This window comes from Papaver somniferum, chromosome 4 (assembly GCF_003573695.1).
Source record: "Papaver somniferum cultivar HN1 chromosome 4, ASM357369v1, whole genome shotgun sequence".
In the NCBI taxonomy this organism is placed as follows: Eukaryota; Viridiplantae; Streptophyta; class Magnoliopsida; order Ranunculales; family Papaveraceae; genus Papaver; species Papaver somniferum.
In genome coordinates, this window is record NC_039361.1 from 132,872,499 (window position 1) to 132,890,709 (window position 18,211).

At 35.7% G+C, this 18,211-nt stretch overlaps 1 protein-coding gene and 1 long non-coding RNA gene across 2 annotated transcripts; one reads left to right on the forward strand and one right to left on the reverse strand.

The window, feature by feature from the left end:
- Positions 1–3,336: 3,336 nt before the first annotated feature.
- Positions 3,337–13,359, forward strand: LOC113273150. The gene is made up of 4 exons (XM_026522913.1): positions 3,337–3,853; positions 3,911–4,859; positions 11,771–12,192; positions 12,344–13,359. The coding sequence occupies exons 1-4, from the start codon at positions 3,337–3,339 to the stop codon at positions 13,357–13,359; spliced, it is 2,904 nt and encodes a 967-aa protein (XP_026378698.1).
- A 3,383-nt stretch (positions 13,360–16,742) lies between these two features.
- On the reverse strand, positions 16,743–17,991 carry LOC113274274. The gene is made up of 2 exons (XR_003322919.1): positions 17,841–17,991; positions 16,743–17,016 (listed from the first exon to the last, which is right to left on the reverse strand). It is a non-coding gene; the product is annotated as an uncharacterized LOC113274274 (long non-coding RNA).
- Positions 17,992–18,211: the final 220 nt, after the last annotated feature.

Sequence of the window (18,211 nt, forward strand, 5' to 3'; positions counted from 1 at the left end):
AAGTGGGACAAGTAGTACACAAGTCAAGTCAAATGATCCAATCATTCCTTCTCAACATGTGGATCCCATCTCTTATTCTCAAGAAATTCAATCAACTACAAGACACGAGGATCCAAATGATCCCATCGTTGTTTCTCAAGAAAGTCAAGCGAGTACAAGACGAAATGAAACTATCATTGAAACGTCGACAATCAAGACAAAAGGGTTCTACGGTGACTTTAAGGGTAGCTCTCGGCGTTTAAGAAAAACTTATGGATGAACGAGGTAGACCCCATCGAACGTGTTATACCATATTCGAGGAGTATTATTCTGAACATCCTGGAATCATTATGCCCTACGTATTATCCACCGATGACGTGGATGCAGATGGAAATTGTAGTTTTCACGTCGCATCGGAACACATTGACATATAAGTTTGGAGGATGATGAGTACCTAATCCAATGCTAGTATTTCAGAAAGAATGAAAGATGGCGGCCTTATGCCTACAAGACGACAAGGAATTTTACATTTTGATGATGATGGAAGGAACAAGAGAAGACAAAGAAGTCAAATTTGATGCAAGTGTGGCTCAAGTACAAGGGCCAAAGGGGAATGAACCAATTACCAACAAATACTCGATGAGAATGCCTCTATGTGGCCATGTCTTGGCGGATACGTGGAGTTTAGTTGTTCATTATTTTGGTCATGGAGCATATCTTATATTCACACTAAAGAGAACCATTTGTGATGAATCACTTAAGGATCGTAAAATTGCTATAGTCAACCAAAACAACATACATTTTATCGGTCTTAGGCTACGTCAACATTGTCCATTAACTCTGGTGTGTAGGTTTCATGATGACTCATACCTCACCAAGGAATGGCTGAAAAAATACGAGCCAAATAGAGTTAGTCGAGACGGATCAAGGGTCTTCAATTATTGCAATTGGTTCTGAACATGAACTATCAGATGTTTATATTTTATTGCTTTCGTATGTTGTACGTTGCAATTTGAACCAAGCTTAATAAATGAAAGTTAATTTCCTTTTTGGTTACGTTAAAATAAAATTACGACCAAAATTCACCACAATCGGCTTGCATTTGTATTATTAAAGTCTGAATTCTAAATCTAATATTCCTGGAAAATATTTAGAATCGGCTTATATGGCATCAAAAATAAACAGATTTTGAATGCAAAAGAGAAACTGGCTTATGCAGATGTCTCTATAGGTCGATTCTGAAACAACCTTACCTGAAAATTTATTCAGAATCAGTCTTGTGGATGACAATGTAACCTGATTGAAATAAGTCTCAGAAAAATAGAAAAAATTTAATGCTAGAATCCAACTATATGTCGTCTAACAAGCGCCGATTGTGAACCATTTGCATAAACAATTGAAATTCAAACTTAGTACATTAAACCGATAAACTAACATGGTGCTAAACGGTGTTGATAATCCGAATTGCGGTATATTTGCCGAATTCCGAACTGCTAACATCGGAATGTAGTTTGCAGTAGGGATTACTTGTTCGTGAAGTGATACTTCGGCCGTTCGACAACTTGGCAAACAAAAACAAAAAAAAACCATTACTAGATTGGGACATTTCCGACCGTGTAATTTGGTACTCCTGTCGCAATCTTGATCATTAAGTAGTTCATTTGAGACGAAAATGATTCCAACAATTGCAAAAACACTTAAGCGCCAGAACTTCAGTCGTTGAAATTGATCACCAATATATCCGGAAACATACCAGCAGCATATAAAAACAAGATACGGAAAAATAAATTAGTGTGGGAGATCCATCAACTTCACCTAATGCAAAATGTCATGTGTTCCCTTTCTTTGCTACTTAGCAATTCGAGGAGTAGAACACTAGTAATTGTGTCATGCTGTCATGTATATACATTCAAATCCTAGTTAATGCTAACATTATTGCCAATTTTCTACATACGTGATCGAATAGTTAAGCAAAAATATTTTAATGTTGAAAAGTTTACGTTTTAATGGAACAGATAGTGTTTTTGTCATTAAATTTGGATTTTCTTTTATAGGGGAGACCATACTTATGCAATACAAACTATTAATGATTAATTATTTTTTATTGATAAAAACCACATCACCCCCATTTTTTTTAGCATTTCTCATAATACCGAATATAGGCAATAATATGCACGGTCCCTAACGCTTACGTGCGCCTCAAATAGCTTACACACCCACCCAACTGGTGAATGTTAACACAATATTAAATGAAACCCATGACTCCAAACGGTACAGTTAGCATGGTACTGAGGATCGGGCGACGATCGAGTCGATTCACATCGAAAATCGGTTTTTTAATTCTTATGATTCTGTGAATTTTAATCTTTTCCTTTTGATTTCTCATGTTTATCAATCTTCTCTTCTTTTTGTTTTGATAGATGGTTGTGGAATCTATCTATTATTCCTATTTCATTAGTCTTGTTAATTTTAGATTTTAGTTTTTTTGAACATTCATTTTTCTCTCAGTCTAATCTTTCTAATGAGTTTGTAATTTTTCAGATCTCTGATCAATCATTCTGTTGGTAAACCAGTGGTGGAAGAAGCATGATTCTTGCAGTTGATAAAACAACAGTGATGTGGCCAGCAGTGGTGCTAACCATCTTCTTTGTGATGATGGTCCAAATTAGTAGTTCAGAAGGATGTTTGAATCTATCCAAGCAAGTTCATTCATCAAAAAAGCTTTACAATCCAAGTAAGGATACAGTTCTTCATCAAGTTCAAGTTGTTCAATCTGATTTTCATTACGAACATTACCATCTTCAACTAGTATCTCCTTTTAGTAAACTAAACCAGAAAATTCAAAAAAAATTGGCTCTCAATCTTCAGTCAATTATCTCCTGAGATTCTAGCAATAGATTTAGAGGAAATCAATCTTATAATTTGTTTCCTTTTTATTCTGTTTCTAGAAAAATTCTCCTCCGATTTCTTGGAACTGCTTATGGTTACAAAATAAACCCTTTGTTATTCCCATATAAAATCGAATTTAGGGTTTCCCAATATAAAAGATCCCCTACAAATTTATATAATTCTTTCAATACACATCTCAGAACCCATTGGTATATTTATACTGAGAAAAATATTGCAGAATTACAAGTTAAAAATCTTTTTAGAAAGAGTATGATTATCCATACTGCAAGGAAAACAATGTCTTCTTAACAAGGTGATCGTATCAATCTTCTGTCAAGACAACTAAGGAATGCAAACATCGATTTATCTGTTAACCAAAGAAGAACAGTGGGTTCACCTCAACTTATCGATGTTGCTGCTGATCAATGGACTTTTGGTATCTTAGGAAAGTTGAAAGAGAAAACAAAGATGAAGATGAGAGTTATAAGAGTGGAACTTAATTCTTTAAGGGGAAAATACCCTAACAAGGAAATCAGGGTTATGGGTCACAATCTGCTTCTGATCAGGTTGAACAATGATGCTGAGAGAGATGAAGTCATCGCAGATGGTCCTTGGCTAATTGATGGAGTTCTTTTTCATATTCAGAAGTATTACAATCATATTCCTCTGAGTGATTATACTTTTGATAAACAAATTTTCACATTGCAGTTCAAATACCTAAAGCTTGAGCATATGACTGTTGTTGTCATTGATGAAGCAATCAGTTTTATTGGTAAAAAGATATCTACTAAGCCAAGGAACTGCATACCTCGTGTAGGAACCACTGTTAAAGCGAGGATTGAAATGGATTTGAACAAGTCTCTATATAGAGGTGGTTGGTGGAAGACTGTAAATGTAGAAGATGTATGGATCAGATATCACTGGGAGCTGCAACCAAAGAATATCTGTCCAAAATGTTTTATTATTGACCATGATGATGAAAAGTGTGAGTACACCTCTCACTTACTTTAATTGGACTCACTTACTGCTGCTGAGTATGAAGCTCTACTCAAGGAAGATAGTGAAGCTAATAAAGAGAAGAAAGGAAGTACTTCAACTAATTATATGGAAGAAGAACAAGTGGATGAAGGAAATATTGAAGATTCAAGAAATGTCAAAAGGATGAGAAATTCTACTCTTAATGTGGAGCCATCTATGAATCCCCACAACATTCATGTTCAGGCACATGCAGTTATGCAAGGACATAATACTATTAATATGGACCATCAACACATCTATATGATGGAATCGGATAATTCAACCGCAACAAATTCTTCTCCCATGAATGATTGTGTCGGAGATTCTTCTCAAGTATTCAAAACAACCCTTATTTATTTTAATCTTTCTAGCAATTTTATTTATTTCTTTCTCAAAATGAGGATTTTATGTTGGAATGTTCAAGGTTTAGGCAAGAAATTTACAAAAAACCAACTGTATGTTTTAATCAAAAAGCAATCATCTGATATTTTGTTCTTAACTGAAACAAAAATGGATACAAATAGAATGATTGACTTTGCTAAATCTTTAAAGTTTACTAATTATGATTGCATAGACATAATAGGACTTGTCGATGGTCTCCTCTTGTTATGGAAAGAAGGTTTTCAATGTTCTGTCCATGACAAATCTAACAATATCATTAATGTCCTTGCTAGTTTACATCCTGCAAATAAAAATGTCTTAATTTCTTTCATGTATGGATCTACCTACTCTGAAATTAAGAAAATACAATGGGATGTCATGTCTAGTATTAGTGATAACATTATGCAACCTTGGATTGTAATTGGAGACCTTAATGTTCACCTTCATACTTTGGATTACAGTACTTCAGTCTCTCAAGATGATAAATTTGTTCAACAAAAAATAAATGATTGTGGTCTAATGGATTTAGGTTATATTGGTAGAGATTTTACTTGGTCTAGTAATAAGATTGGTGTTATAGTATTTTTCAAGAGGTAAGTAAAAGTTCGTTGCTCGGACTTGAATAGATTTTAAAACGAAAATATATGTACAAATTTGTCACAAGATGTTCGAGAGGCATTGGGACTAAGGACTTGGACAATTCTTCATGCATGTGGTATATTTTATTTATTCTTAACAATTACTGCTCAAAACATAAATATATGGACTCTTATTTTGCCAAAATAGATTCTCAGAATATTAGTTATAAATCGTAAGCATGGGACATCAAACATTTAAGCAAGCATGCCGCATCAAATAAAATGATAACTAATTAATTAAAATCATTTTTCAATTTTTAATCAGTGCAAAAGTCATAAAAAGAATAAATTAAATTTACCACAATGACGAAAATAGACTCCCTCCGTCGTCCCAATGTTGGGTTTAGCTCCTCATATTAATCATAATCTCAAAATGTTTTATTATTGCTCCAAAGTTGATTACAATTGAGTAAACAATGCAACAGAGAAATCGCAACAGCAGTTCCTGTTGCGAAGACGATGTTGGACTGTTACAGAGAAACAAAAGGTGACGGAAAATTAAATGCTGTGGTTTACTTCTCTGTTGCAAAATATGATGAAGAAACTGTTGCGATGAAGATAAACGTTGCAGAGCAGTTGAAGAAACAGTTGCAAATGGATGAAGGAACCGTGGCCGATTCCTTGTTCTTCACGGGCAGCAGCAGCAGCAGCAACAGAGTTCTGAAAACTCTGATTTCTGCTCCTCTGGCCCTCCTTTCGACTCCCAACTCTCGACAGCCTCTCTGTAGCACATTAGGAACATATTTATACGTAATTGAACCATTGAATCTCCTCCATTAATCCAAAAAATCTTCCCATTACTCGGCAGTGAATGAAAATATTCCCGATATTTTTTTCTTTAATTCTCTGATTTGTTACGGATTGTTCCATTTTATCTCTTCTCACGCGTCATCCTTGAGCTTTATGGATTGTTTCCAGCCAATAAAATCAACCCATGCACGTCTCTTCCATCCAAGAATTCCAAGAATAGAATATTTTTCTTATTTTAGAATATCTTCCCTGATTTGATTACCACCGGTTATCTAACCAATTTTGACCGAATCCAACACCCATACCAGCTCTATCTAGGCCCTAGGAACAAACCCATTTAATTTGGGCCATTGAATCTCCTTTAATCCCGTCCAAACTTCCAACCCTAAATCTGCCAGTTGATAACAATTTTTTCCCGCCAATTTTGTTTTTTTGAATTTGGGAAGAAGATGTCCTCCCCCTAACCAGAACTTGGGTGCGAATAGCAGCTGCCTTGGGGTGACCTGGGGGTGCCCCTTAGTAATTAGGTTACCCCTTATCCAAAAGAGAGAGTCCGAATAACACTTGTCCTCCGGGTGACAAAATCAACTTTTCGAGCAGAATTTTCCAAAAATGTTTATTTCCAAAAAATACCTACAATACATAAAATAACAAAATTAGTACAAAATCGAGTGCCAACAAATATAGTATTGAGATCAAATTAGACACAAAAATGTGTCTATCAAATACCCCCAAACTTATTATTTGCTAGTCCTCGAGCAAAATTTATCTTGAAAAGTGACCGAGTTAATCTCGGGTGGGTTTATCAGAGGTGTACCCACAAAAACCAATACTCCAGACCCCAGCTATCTACGCAGAACCTTGGAAAGCACTAAAGAACCTCCTTGGTTGGCATACAATTATTGACTTAAGAGGAAGAACCCTGATGCGAAATTCCAATTGCTGTACACGAGTTTGCACTCAAGCATACTAAAATTCATATAAGTGACAGAGCTCTACTAAGATAGTTTCACGATGGACATCATACTCGGAGTCAGACTAATCACATGAAAAGATTAAGAAGATGGAAAAAGAAAAATGTAGATGGTTGAAAAGTGAACGGTGTTTCCCATATCTGTCTGAAGGCCTCTGCCAAGGTGAACCTAACCTAAATGACTGAGATACCGGTCTGACTAATATTAACACACTGGCATATACAAGGGAACCAGTGGTCAATAACTTAAATCTAGATCAACAAACTGGCAAATACAAGGGAACCAGCAGTTGACTACACATAACAATAACCATTTTTTTTTTTTTTTAACTTAACGGCATGAATAGATCTTTTGGATCCAAGTGCATGCTTCTTGTCAGCAGATTACACGATAGTTCCCACGGGTCCTGCATTCCACGCTTGCTTAGGCGACGGAAACAGGGAGAACACACGCATATTGCTATCCAAGTGTTAATACTTATTCCGATTGGTCTAACTGGTCCGGTCTTTTTTTTTTTTTTTTTTTTTTTTTTTTTTTTGAAAAGGTAACTCAGTCACTCTATTTCACCCTAGCAAAGGTAACAACTTGAATCGTGTGCCCCACCAAATCACTTGAAACAAAAGAAAACTAAAAATAGAAAGTGAAAAGGACTCGACAAGATATGGCGAAACTATCATGTTATTTCTAACACCTGAGCTCTGTGCTTTTATGAATAGACTCTATAGATGTTTCCATCTAGTCAGATTGGTTCCTCAACTCCTAAAACAAAAATGTTTCCATCCACTTAGATTGGTTAGTGCTATCCTTAATACGCATAAATTTCTAGGCTCTGGAGTTTATTTATGCAACTAAAAAGTTTCTCCCATACCCCCAAACTTAAATCTAACATTGTCCTCAATGTTCTAAAGATGAAACTAAAAGCATGAACAAGGAGAAATTGTTACCACTTGAAGCAAAAGAGATAAGGAAGGATATTACCATGTCGCAAGAATATTGGGTTACCTCCCAAGAAGTGCTAAGTTTAAAGTCTTCAGCCAGACGTAGGAAAGGTTTAGTCAACTCGAACCGTATAAAAGTAGCCGAATAACTGTGGGTCTTCAAAACCAAAAAGAGCTGACCAAGGAAACTACAGTGAACCAAGAAATGACAAGAAGCATGCCCTTACCTAGTTTCCTAAAACTATCGCTAATGCGGTTCAGGTTCAGGTTCTATGAAAGGGTCTAAATAGAATATTTTCATTGGCTGCGTTTCTTCATAGGTTGGATCCAAATTATTAGGTCCTAGAGTCTGGAAAAACTCAAATAAGAACTTGGAATCACAAAGTAATAACCTAAATAATTGCGGATCCTCTAAGTCAATCAGATATGACTTACAAATTGACCACAGTGAGAATTGGTCATTCTTAAGCAAATGTATCGATTCTAATTTCCTAAGGCATTCAGGTTTAGTCTCACAACTTAATATTCGACACATTTGAATATAACGTTCCCACAGTTGGAAGAAAACTATTTGGTGGGAAAACAAAATCAATCTTGGTATTATTGCCTGGGTTAACCACATCAACCAGAGGATGGGTTTCTAACATTTGAGACTCTTGTTGGATATCATTAGGTTCTGGAAAACGATTATGAAGATAATCTTGTAAGATGGTTGAGGCATTGATGTCAAGTCCCAAGTGAGGGACCTTACTAAGAGTTAAAGCACATGGAGAATGATACTCACCCCCAAACTTAGAGTTTTTGGCGTCTCTAGATAGACTGGTCATAACCTCCCTAATTTCTAGGTCGGCAATTGATTTTTCTAAGTCAGGTTCATCCTCGCTAATCTCTACGAGTTCATCTAAGACTATTGTTTCTAAATCGTTTGACTCGATCTCAAGATAAACTGGTTCCTCTAAACCATCATCGGTTTCGTAAACAGGACATACTACATCGTCTGAAACGGGGTATCTCTAGTCAAATCCTCGTCCTTTTGAATAGGTGAATAATTTTTAAAATTATTAGGATCTGAACCAGAAATAATATAATCATTATAAGGCTCAACTGGGGTAACAAATTCCTGATCACTATTCCCACATATTTCAGATTCTTCATCATCACTATCCTCATCATCATGATACAATTTTTGAAATTCAAGAATTCTCAATCTTTGTTCCAAACTACATGGTCTATGTTTATAATATTTCTCATAGATCGTTAGAGGTGATTCCTCAATAAAAGTTGGAGTATCCATATATCGCTGCCCACGCATATATTCACCAAGAGTCATTTCCGAAGACGTCTCTTGATAACGAGAATTTCTAGACATATATTCTCGCAACGTCATCGCAGGTGGCGTCTCCTCAAAAGGATTCATCACCGAAGAAATATAAACTACAGAGGGATTCTATACAATCACAAACAAGGCCGACTCGACTCCACCAAAGCAAACCTAAAGATTTCTAGCAAACAAAAAGCATGATGGCTCCACTTAGATTGTTTCTAGACCAGCTTCTATCTTTCGAAAGGGAATTCGTTGCAATTTGAGCAAACCCCTCTGGAATCAATCCGAGTCAAAGTAAGTTGAATTGAGGCGAGGGAAGCTCAGTGGAGCTTTGATACCCAAGGCCTCACCGCTATCACAAGGCGGCGCAGTCACGCATTCAACCCACAGAAACCATCATGAACTTTGGAGTGTGCTTAAAGAGCAACCAATATTTTTCGAACGAGTTTCCTATTAAGCTCGTTACCCTATCGGTCTCGTTCTATTCCAAATTTTAAGCTTGGGTTCGCGTTAGGTTTCGTTTTCCTAAGGCGGGCAAGAAGGGAACGGTGATGAAATCCGAACCCTTATCTTTTTAGGCCAGGCCTTGCCCTTTACTAGGAAAATAAAGACAGTCCGGTTCGTCCTCAAACAATTATCACCTTAAGGCAGACAGTAACCCGCTTGCAGAAGATTCGCGGGTGTTTCGATTGGACTTACCTCCCGTACCAGACGGGCGATGAACCGTTGTCGTCGACTCGGGCCACGACTCCTATGCCGTGTACGAACCCGAGGGGCCGAGACGATATAGTAATCGTCGTCCTTCCCTGCACACAGTTTATATAATTTTTTTTTTTAATAATAATACCCTTCCGTAGGGTTAAAAAAAAATAATAACAAAGTCCAAGAGTCCAGTCCAAAGTCCAAATAAATAAAGAAAGAAAAAAAATTACAGTTTTCCTCACACACTCTAAAAAAAAAAATTAAAAATTAAATCCTAAAATTGTCCTTTTTTTCTTCTCTTTTCGCTTTTCGCTTTAAGATTTTTCCTCTCCAAGTCCTTAGTTTTCACTTTGAACCTGCAAAATAAAGACAAAAAGAAACGTAAAAGGGAACAAACAATTCTAAAAAATAAAATAATAATAAACCTAAAAAAAATAAATCAATCTATATACAAGTCCGCGTCGGCGGCGCCATTTTGTTATAGTTTTGAAAGTGGTAGTAAAAGTTCGTTGCTCGGACTTGAATAGATTTTAAAACGAAAATATATGTACAAATTTGTCACAAGATGTTCGAGAGGTATTGGGACTAAGGACTTGGACAATTCTTCATGCATGTGGTATATTTTATTTATTCTTAACAATTACTGCTCAAAACATAAATATATGGACTCTTATTTTGCCAAAATAGATTCTCAGAATATTAGTTATAAATCGTAAGCATGGGACATCAAACATTGAAGCAAGCATGCCGCATCAAATAAAATGATAACTAATTAATTAAAATCATTTTTCAATTTTTAATCAGTGCAAAAGTCATAAAAAGAATAAATTAAATTTACCACAATGACGAAAATAGACTCCCTCCGTCGTCCCAATGTTGGGTTTAGCTCCTCATATTAATCATAATCTCAAAATGTTTTATTATTGCTCCAAAGTTGATTACAATTGAGTAAACAATGCAACAGAGAAATCGCAACAGCAGTTCCTGTTGCGAAGACGATGTTGGACTGTTACAGAGAAACAAAAGGTGACGGAAAATTAAATGCTGTGGTTTACTTCTCTGTTGCAAAATATGATGAAGAAACTGTTGCGATGAAGATAAACGTTGCAGAGCAGTTGAAGAAACAGTTGCAAATGGATGAAGGAACCGTGGCCGATTCCTTGTTCTTCACGGGCAGCAGCAGCAGCAGCAACAGAGTTCTGAAAACTCTGATTTCTGCTCCTCTGGCCCTCCTTTCGACTCCCAACTCTCGACAGCCTCTCTGTAGCACATTAGGAACATATTTATACGTAATTGAACCATTGAATCTCCTCCATTAATCCAAAAAATCTTCCCATTACTCGGCAGTGAATGAAAATATTCCCGATATTTTTTTCTTTAATTCTCTGATTTGTTACGGATTGTTCCATGTTTTATCTCTTCTCACGCGTCATCCTTGAGCTTTATGGATTGTTTCCAGCCAATAAAATCAACCCATGCACGTCTCTTCCATCCAAGAATTCCAAGAATAGAATATTTTTCTTATTTTAGAATATTTTCCCTGATTTGATTACCACCGGTTATCTAACCAATTTTGACCGAATCCAACACCCATACCAGCTCTATCTAGGCCCTAGGAACAAACCCATTTAATTTGGGCCATTGAATCTCCTTTAATCCCGTCCAAACTTCCAACCCTAAATCTGCCAGTTGATAACAATTTTTTCCCGCCAATTTTGTTTTTTTGAATTTGGGAAGAAGATGTCCTCCCCCTAACCAGAACTTGGGTGCGAATAGCAGCTGCCTTGGGGTGACCTGGGGGTGCCCCTTAGTAATTAGGTTACCCCTTATCCAAAAGCGAGAGTCCGAATAACACTTGTCCTCCGGGTGACAAAATCAACTTTTCGAGCAGAATTTTCCAAAAATGTTTATTTCCAAAAAATACCTACAAATACATAAAATAACAAAATTAGTACAAAATCGAGTGCCAACAATATATAGTATTGAGATCAAATTAGACACAAAAATGTGTCTATCAATTGGCACTGGAATTAGAACTTCTAGAATTTACATGGCCTTGGGTAATCAACAGTGGTGTTCTGATTTCCCCAATGCTAGATTGTATCATCTTATTCAAGCTGGGTATGATCACTGTCCTGTAATGCTACAAACTGATAAAACCACTGAAAATCTATGAAGACCTTTTAAATTCTCTGCTATGTGGCTTAAACATGCTGGCTTTAAAAATCAACTGAAAATTGCTTGGCATACTAATACTAGAGGTTCTCCTGGTCATATATTGATTGAAAAACATATCTCTACTAGAAAAAGGCTTTCTTATTGGAATAAGATTGACTTTGGTGATATTGATAGTAATATTAATGCTCTTCAGGATCAACTCCTTAGACTTCAGAATGAACCAGTCTCTATTACTCAGCATAACTGTCTTAGTGATACCAATAAGCAACTAGAAATGTGGTTTGATATTAAAACTGAATTCTATAAGCAAAAATCTGGAGATAAATTCATAGTTGATATGGATAATAATTCTAGATATTTTCACACTCTATCTAATAGAAGAATGTTTAGGAAAAACATTGATTGCTTATATGATGTTCATGGTACTTGGTATGATAATAGAGAGGATATTGCTAACATCCTTATTTCTCACTTTAGCTCAGTTAGTTGCTCTGTTATAAATCAAATACATGATGAGGTTTTTGATATTATTCCCACTGTCATTACTAATGAGTTATCTGAGTTTTTTACCAGAATTCCAACTGTTGATGATGTTTCAAATAGTGAAAGATATGGCCTATTGGTGTTCCCCAGGCCCAGATGGCTTTCAAGCTGGTTTCTACCATGTTAATTGGGACATTGTTGGTAATGATATAGTTCAGGCTGTTCAGAGTTTCTTTATTTATGGTTACATGCCTAGGGAGTTTAATAAGAATTACCTTTATTTGATTCCTAAAACTGATAAGGCCAATTATCCTGCTGATTTTAGACCTATAGGCTTATGCAATACTATCTATAAAATCCTTGCAAATAGAATAAAACCTTATCTAAAAAAGATTATCTCACCTTTTCAATCAGCTTTTGTCCCAGGTAGAGCTATACAAGATAATATAATCATTGCTCATGAAATGATTCATACAATGCAACATAAAGAAGGTCACACTGGTAGTATGGCTATGAAATTGGATTTACCCAAAGCTTTTGATAGGTTAGAATGGCCTTTTATTTTAGGAATGCTCAAAAAACTTGGTTTTCCTGAGAAATTCTGTAAGTACATTGAACAATGTATTTCTACAACAGAAATCTCTATCATTTTCAATGGTTCTCCCACTAGTGATCATAGTCCTACTAGAGGTCTAAGACAGGGGGATCCTTTATCCCCCTATCTCTTTATAATAGTCATGGACTATTTATCTAGACTCCTTGTCAATGCTACCACTAATCATGTTATTTATGGTGTCAAAGCTGCTAGAAATGCCCCTGCAATTACTCATCTTCTTTTTGCAGATGACATTCTCATTTTTACTAAAGCTGATAGACACAATGCCACAGGTATTCTTAATACACTCAACCAGTTTGGTAACATCTCAGGTCAGTTATTGAACTTAAATAAGTTTAGTGTCTATTTTAGTAAAAATATGAGTCCTGCTGCTAAACATGATCTTACTAGTGCTCTTGGTATGATTGAAATGCAGGAAAATGACAAATATCTAGGTGTTACTCTTCTGATAGGCAGAGATAAATCAAAAGCTTTTAAACCTCTAATTTAGAGTTTTAATGCTAGGCTTATTCCTTGGAAAGGCAAAAATATGAATTATGCTGCTATATCTACTATGGTCAAACATGTTCTAAATGCTTTACCTACTCATCAAATGAGTGTTTTTAGAGTCCCTAAAAACACCATAGCTAAACTAGACACCATTCAAAGACAGTTCTGGTGGGGTAAAGATGGTAGTCATAGAGGCATTTACTTTATTTGTTGGGATAGATTACAGATTCCAAAGGCTCTGGGAGGCCTTGGATTTAGGAATCTAGAACATCTTAATACTGCTTTACTGACTAAAATTGCTTGGAATGCCTGTAATGATGGTTCTTCTCTTTGTTACCAAATTCTCAGGTCTAAACACTCTAGAAATTGTAGTATTCTTCATGTAGATAAACTTAAAGATGAGACTTCTTGGCTTTGGAGAAGCATTTACTCAGGCCTTGAAGTAGTTCAGCAGCACACTAGGTGGTTAGTGAGATGTGGTACTAAAATCAATATTTGGATAGATTGTTGGGTTAGTGGTTTGAATAGCCCTCATGTTCCTGTAGTTGGATCTACTATCTTTAATAACTTTACTCATGTCTGCGATTTATTCCAACCTGGTTCCAGAACATGGGATATTAACACTGTTAATACTCTTTTTTTCTCAAGACTGTGCTAATATTATTCTCAGTATGAGAATTCCTAACTCTGGCACTGATAAAATGATATGGATACCAGATAGAAAAGGTAAGTTCACTGTTAAGAATGCCTACAACACTATCTGTACTACTAATGTTAATACAATTGTTGCAGGTACCTCTATACCTTCTGAAGTCTGGAAAAATTTGTGGAAATTCAAAGTTCCACATAGAGTTCAAATTTTTATCTGGAAATGTCTAAAGCAAATAGTTCCTGTGAAAACTAGAATTGCTAGGTATAAACAGGGTATAGAAACTCAATGTAGCTTCTGCAGAAACAGTGAGGAAACCATAAATCACATTTTTATGGAATGCAATTATAGTAAAGCCATCTGGTTTTCCATGAATATTAATATAGATGCTATTAGACATTCTCATGCTAACTGTGAAAAATGGATTATGGGCTGGTTTCACTCTGAAGTTAGTAATGTTTTTGCTCCTTGCTTGAGTAATGAAAATTTGATATGCAGATTTATGTGTATTCTTTGGTACATCTGGAAAGACAGGTGCTCTGCTAATTTTCAAGATAAAAAACCACATTTGCAGGTTACTTTGGCTAAAATCAATTGGTTACTTAACCAATGTTCTCATCTAAATGTTCAGCATCAATTCTCTTCTACTTATAATTTGCAGATTAAGAATTGGAGACCTCCAAACAAGGACTTTGTGAAAATAAATATTGATGGTTCTTATGTTTCACAAATAAAACAAGGAAGTGTAGGTCTAATTCTGAGAAATTTTGCAGGTACATGTTTAGGTGCGAAAGGTATATGGTGTGAAGAGGGAGTGGATGAGGAATATGGGCCGGAGTATTTTGAATGCAAGGCACTGGAATTAGCTGTGGAATGGATTGAGGATTTGGAATTTGCTAAAGTTGTTTTCGAAATGGACTGTGAAAATGTAGTAAAATCTATCTCTGAAGATGAACTACAAGTTCACTGGTTCAATCAAAATTTAATTCTAGAAGTTAAAAATAAATTTAGAAGTAGTAAACTTTGGTTTTGTAAGTCTATAAACAGACTAGGTAATAATGCAGCTCATGAACTAGCCAAAAAAGCTGGACTGCAAGCAGCAAATTTTTCTTTTTCAGACAATTTTCCAGATGATGTTATCACTCTGGTCAAGAATGATTCTTGTAATCTCATTTCCCATTAATGAATGAATCTCTTTTAGTATAAAAAAAAACAGTTAGACTGGTACTGCCCATATAATTCGGTACCCCCAGAGCCGATCCTGAGTTTGAAAGGGTTCTGTGCGAACTGATTACAAGCACTTTTATAAGGTTAAATATTTTTTTCTCAAAAACTTCGTAACAACAATAAATAAAAATGAGAGATTTTTCCCGTTTCCATATTACTATCAAGAACGAATATATGCTAAGCAAAACTTAAAACATGTAGCCATTTAATTACGATAACATCACATGAAAGTTGGCCAGGAAATTAGCCCAGTCGGCCAGGGGTTAAACTCCCACGATATAAGTTACGGGTTTAATTTCCGTTGTTCTCTGATAAAAAAAAAAGAAGGTGAAATTCCAATAGTTGTTGGATCGAATGTATGGTTCGTACTCCGTACTGAATATTTCTCGTTCTTCGTTCTCGAATATCCAAAAATGAATTCATTTGAAAAATAGTAAAAACCAATTATGATATAAGTTGTAAATATGCAACTTCTATTGAACAAGTGTCTAAGACATACAAGATGCTAGGTTCGAGTCTTTTCTTATAAGACTGGGTCTTATGGAGATGCCCAAGCTCTTTTTGGAGCAAAAAAACGTCGTCTAAACTCTAAACCCCCTCTTCCCGCTAGCTTTCCCTGGTCTCTGAGAATCCTGCGGGAAGACTCCGAAGACGGACAATAATTAGCCGTTCTCAAAAAGTGAAAAACGAAGAGCCATTAACCGTTCTAGACTAAAAAATGGAGTAGTGACTGTCCGTTATTATGGAACGGACAACGGTTGGCTGTTTTGTTAAATGAAAAACGGGCATTCATTAGCCGTTTCTTAAATTTTTACAATTTGTTATTATTGAGAGGAAGAGGCAACAAATGACGAAGCTAACCATAACTAATTTTCAGCTGAACATTTTCAAACCAAAATAGAGCCAAACTGTTTTTATCTTGGCTATATGAATTCAAACAAAACCCATCTCCCAATCGTCTCAAATACTCAACATCTCTTCACTACCATTACCAATACCAAGTAGCAATGAACCCTTTTCACATCATATACTGATTTGTCTCTGTTCAACAGAACTCAAAATAAATAATGACAAAGTAACAGCTACTTTGTGCAACCAAACTAAACCGTTAGCAGATGAAAGTTAGCTTACTTACAAAATTTGGGTAGAGTACTTTCAATCCTAAAACCAGTGGAAGAAGTAAATATTTACCGTTGGTTTTGTTGACGGTGGGAGGAGATGGATGAGTGTTCGTGTGTTCTAGTAGGACTAGGAGTTACGAGTTTCCATTATACTTGAATTTTGCAGGGAGTTGGAGAGCTTTATAAGACAACTTGGTATGCACAGGCTCACCGATGAAATGCTCATGCAATGTTCGGGAAAAATCCTCAACCAACACCAACTTTTTTTTCACTGGCAGGGTTAGTCTTCTTTCTTTGTTCTGTTCTAATTAATGGAAGCTTTAACAACAAGCATGGTGTTCTTTCTTTGTTCTGTACAATTCTAGCTATAGACTACTAATGAAAGTATTTACATCAATGGAGGAATTGGCATTTCATATTAAGCATGGTGTTCATGTGTCTGTAGAAAAACATGCCTCATCTGTACAAATAAGTATATAAATCTTGCAAGTTTTGAATTAGAAATTAGTAACCACCATTACCTTAAACTCGACTGGAGTTGACTGGTGTGTTCACGACACTCCAATTAGGCATCAAGATATTCCAATTAAGAAGATCGTTGTACTTGCACTTGCACTAAACAATAACAATCTCTCTTTTTCTCCTCTACCATTCTCAGAACCTGGGAATGATCTTATTACCAACTAAGAATTGAAGTTATAAATAACGCAATATGTGTAAAATCATGTTCAACACAATACCAAATTTAACTGTAAAAAAAAGGCTAAAAATGCCACTAATCACAGGACAATCTGGACCCACATTTCATTATTCGGTCACCTCGTGCACACAAACCATTTTATGCCCTAACTTCAGTAACCATGAAAAGTCGAAATGGGTACCGAATGCAAGAATACATGTTTCCTTGGAACCAATACCACTTCATGTATCTAACTCTAAGGACAAAAATTTATTCATTCAAAATGCACGACCATTCAACCAAGCACCGGTAGGTAATTGACAGTATTATTCCTTAATGTTGCAAGTACTACATAGTTAACTTGCTTTTTAATGAATTATACCCCTGTTAGGTTAAAAGTTTAAAGACAATTAAAAAAAATGTTTTGGAACATCAAATTTACAACTTCTTTCAAATTGATAATTATGAAAGTGTAATTAAGAAAGTCGAATAAGCATTTCTTCAAACACTTCCATGGTATCATAAATGTATCCAATATTAAACCCAAAAATTTTGTATTTGTAAAACCCAATTTTTTTTACCCGTTAGATTCAAACCCTAAAGCATGAATACATGATAAATTCCTCCATCTTGATGGTATCAGTACGAATACATGATGAAACCTCCATTAATTTTTCGTATAACAGAACTATTAGGGTCAGTAAATTTGAAATCAAATTTAAACTCAATCCTCAGATTTAATCTATAGAAACTTGATTTTTGATTATATTGATTCATGAAATTATCAGTACAAAGAAAGAACTAACCTGTTGATGAATCAGTACAACTACATGCTGAATTCATCCATTAAATCTTTGTTTCAATAGAAAGAAGCTGAGGGAGAACGGAGAAGAGAAAGAAAAAAGGAAAACCTAATTTCTTTTCGATTTTTGGTTGTGTCTAAAGTCTGTAAATAGGATCCCTTAAAGTTGCCTTTGTAACACCATGTGTTTTTAGCATGGCGCATGCTAAAAAATACGCCATGGCCTGAGATGAAGCTTCATCTAAAGTTTCTGTTGCGTGGTACGCGGTAGATTGGTTTAAGGCCAATACCTCGCCAAAATAGCGCATTATGTTTGGCATTTGGCCAAGGGACAATGTTGCATCATCATGATGCATTAGCCCAATTGGGTAGGTG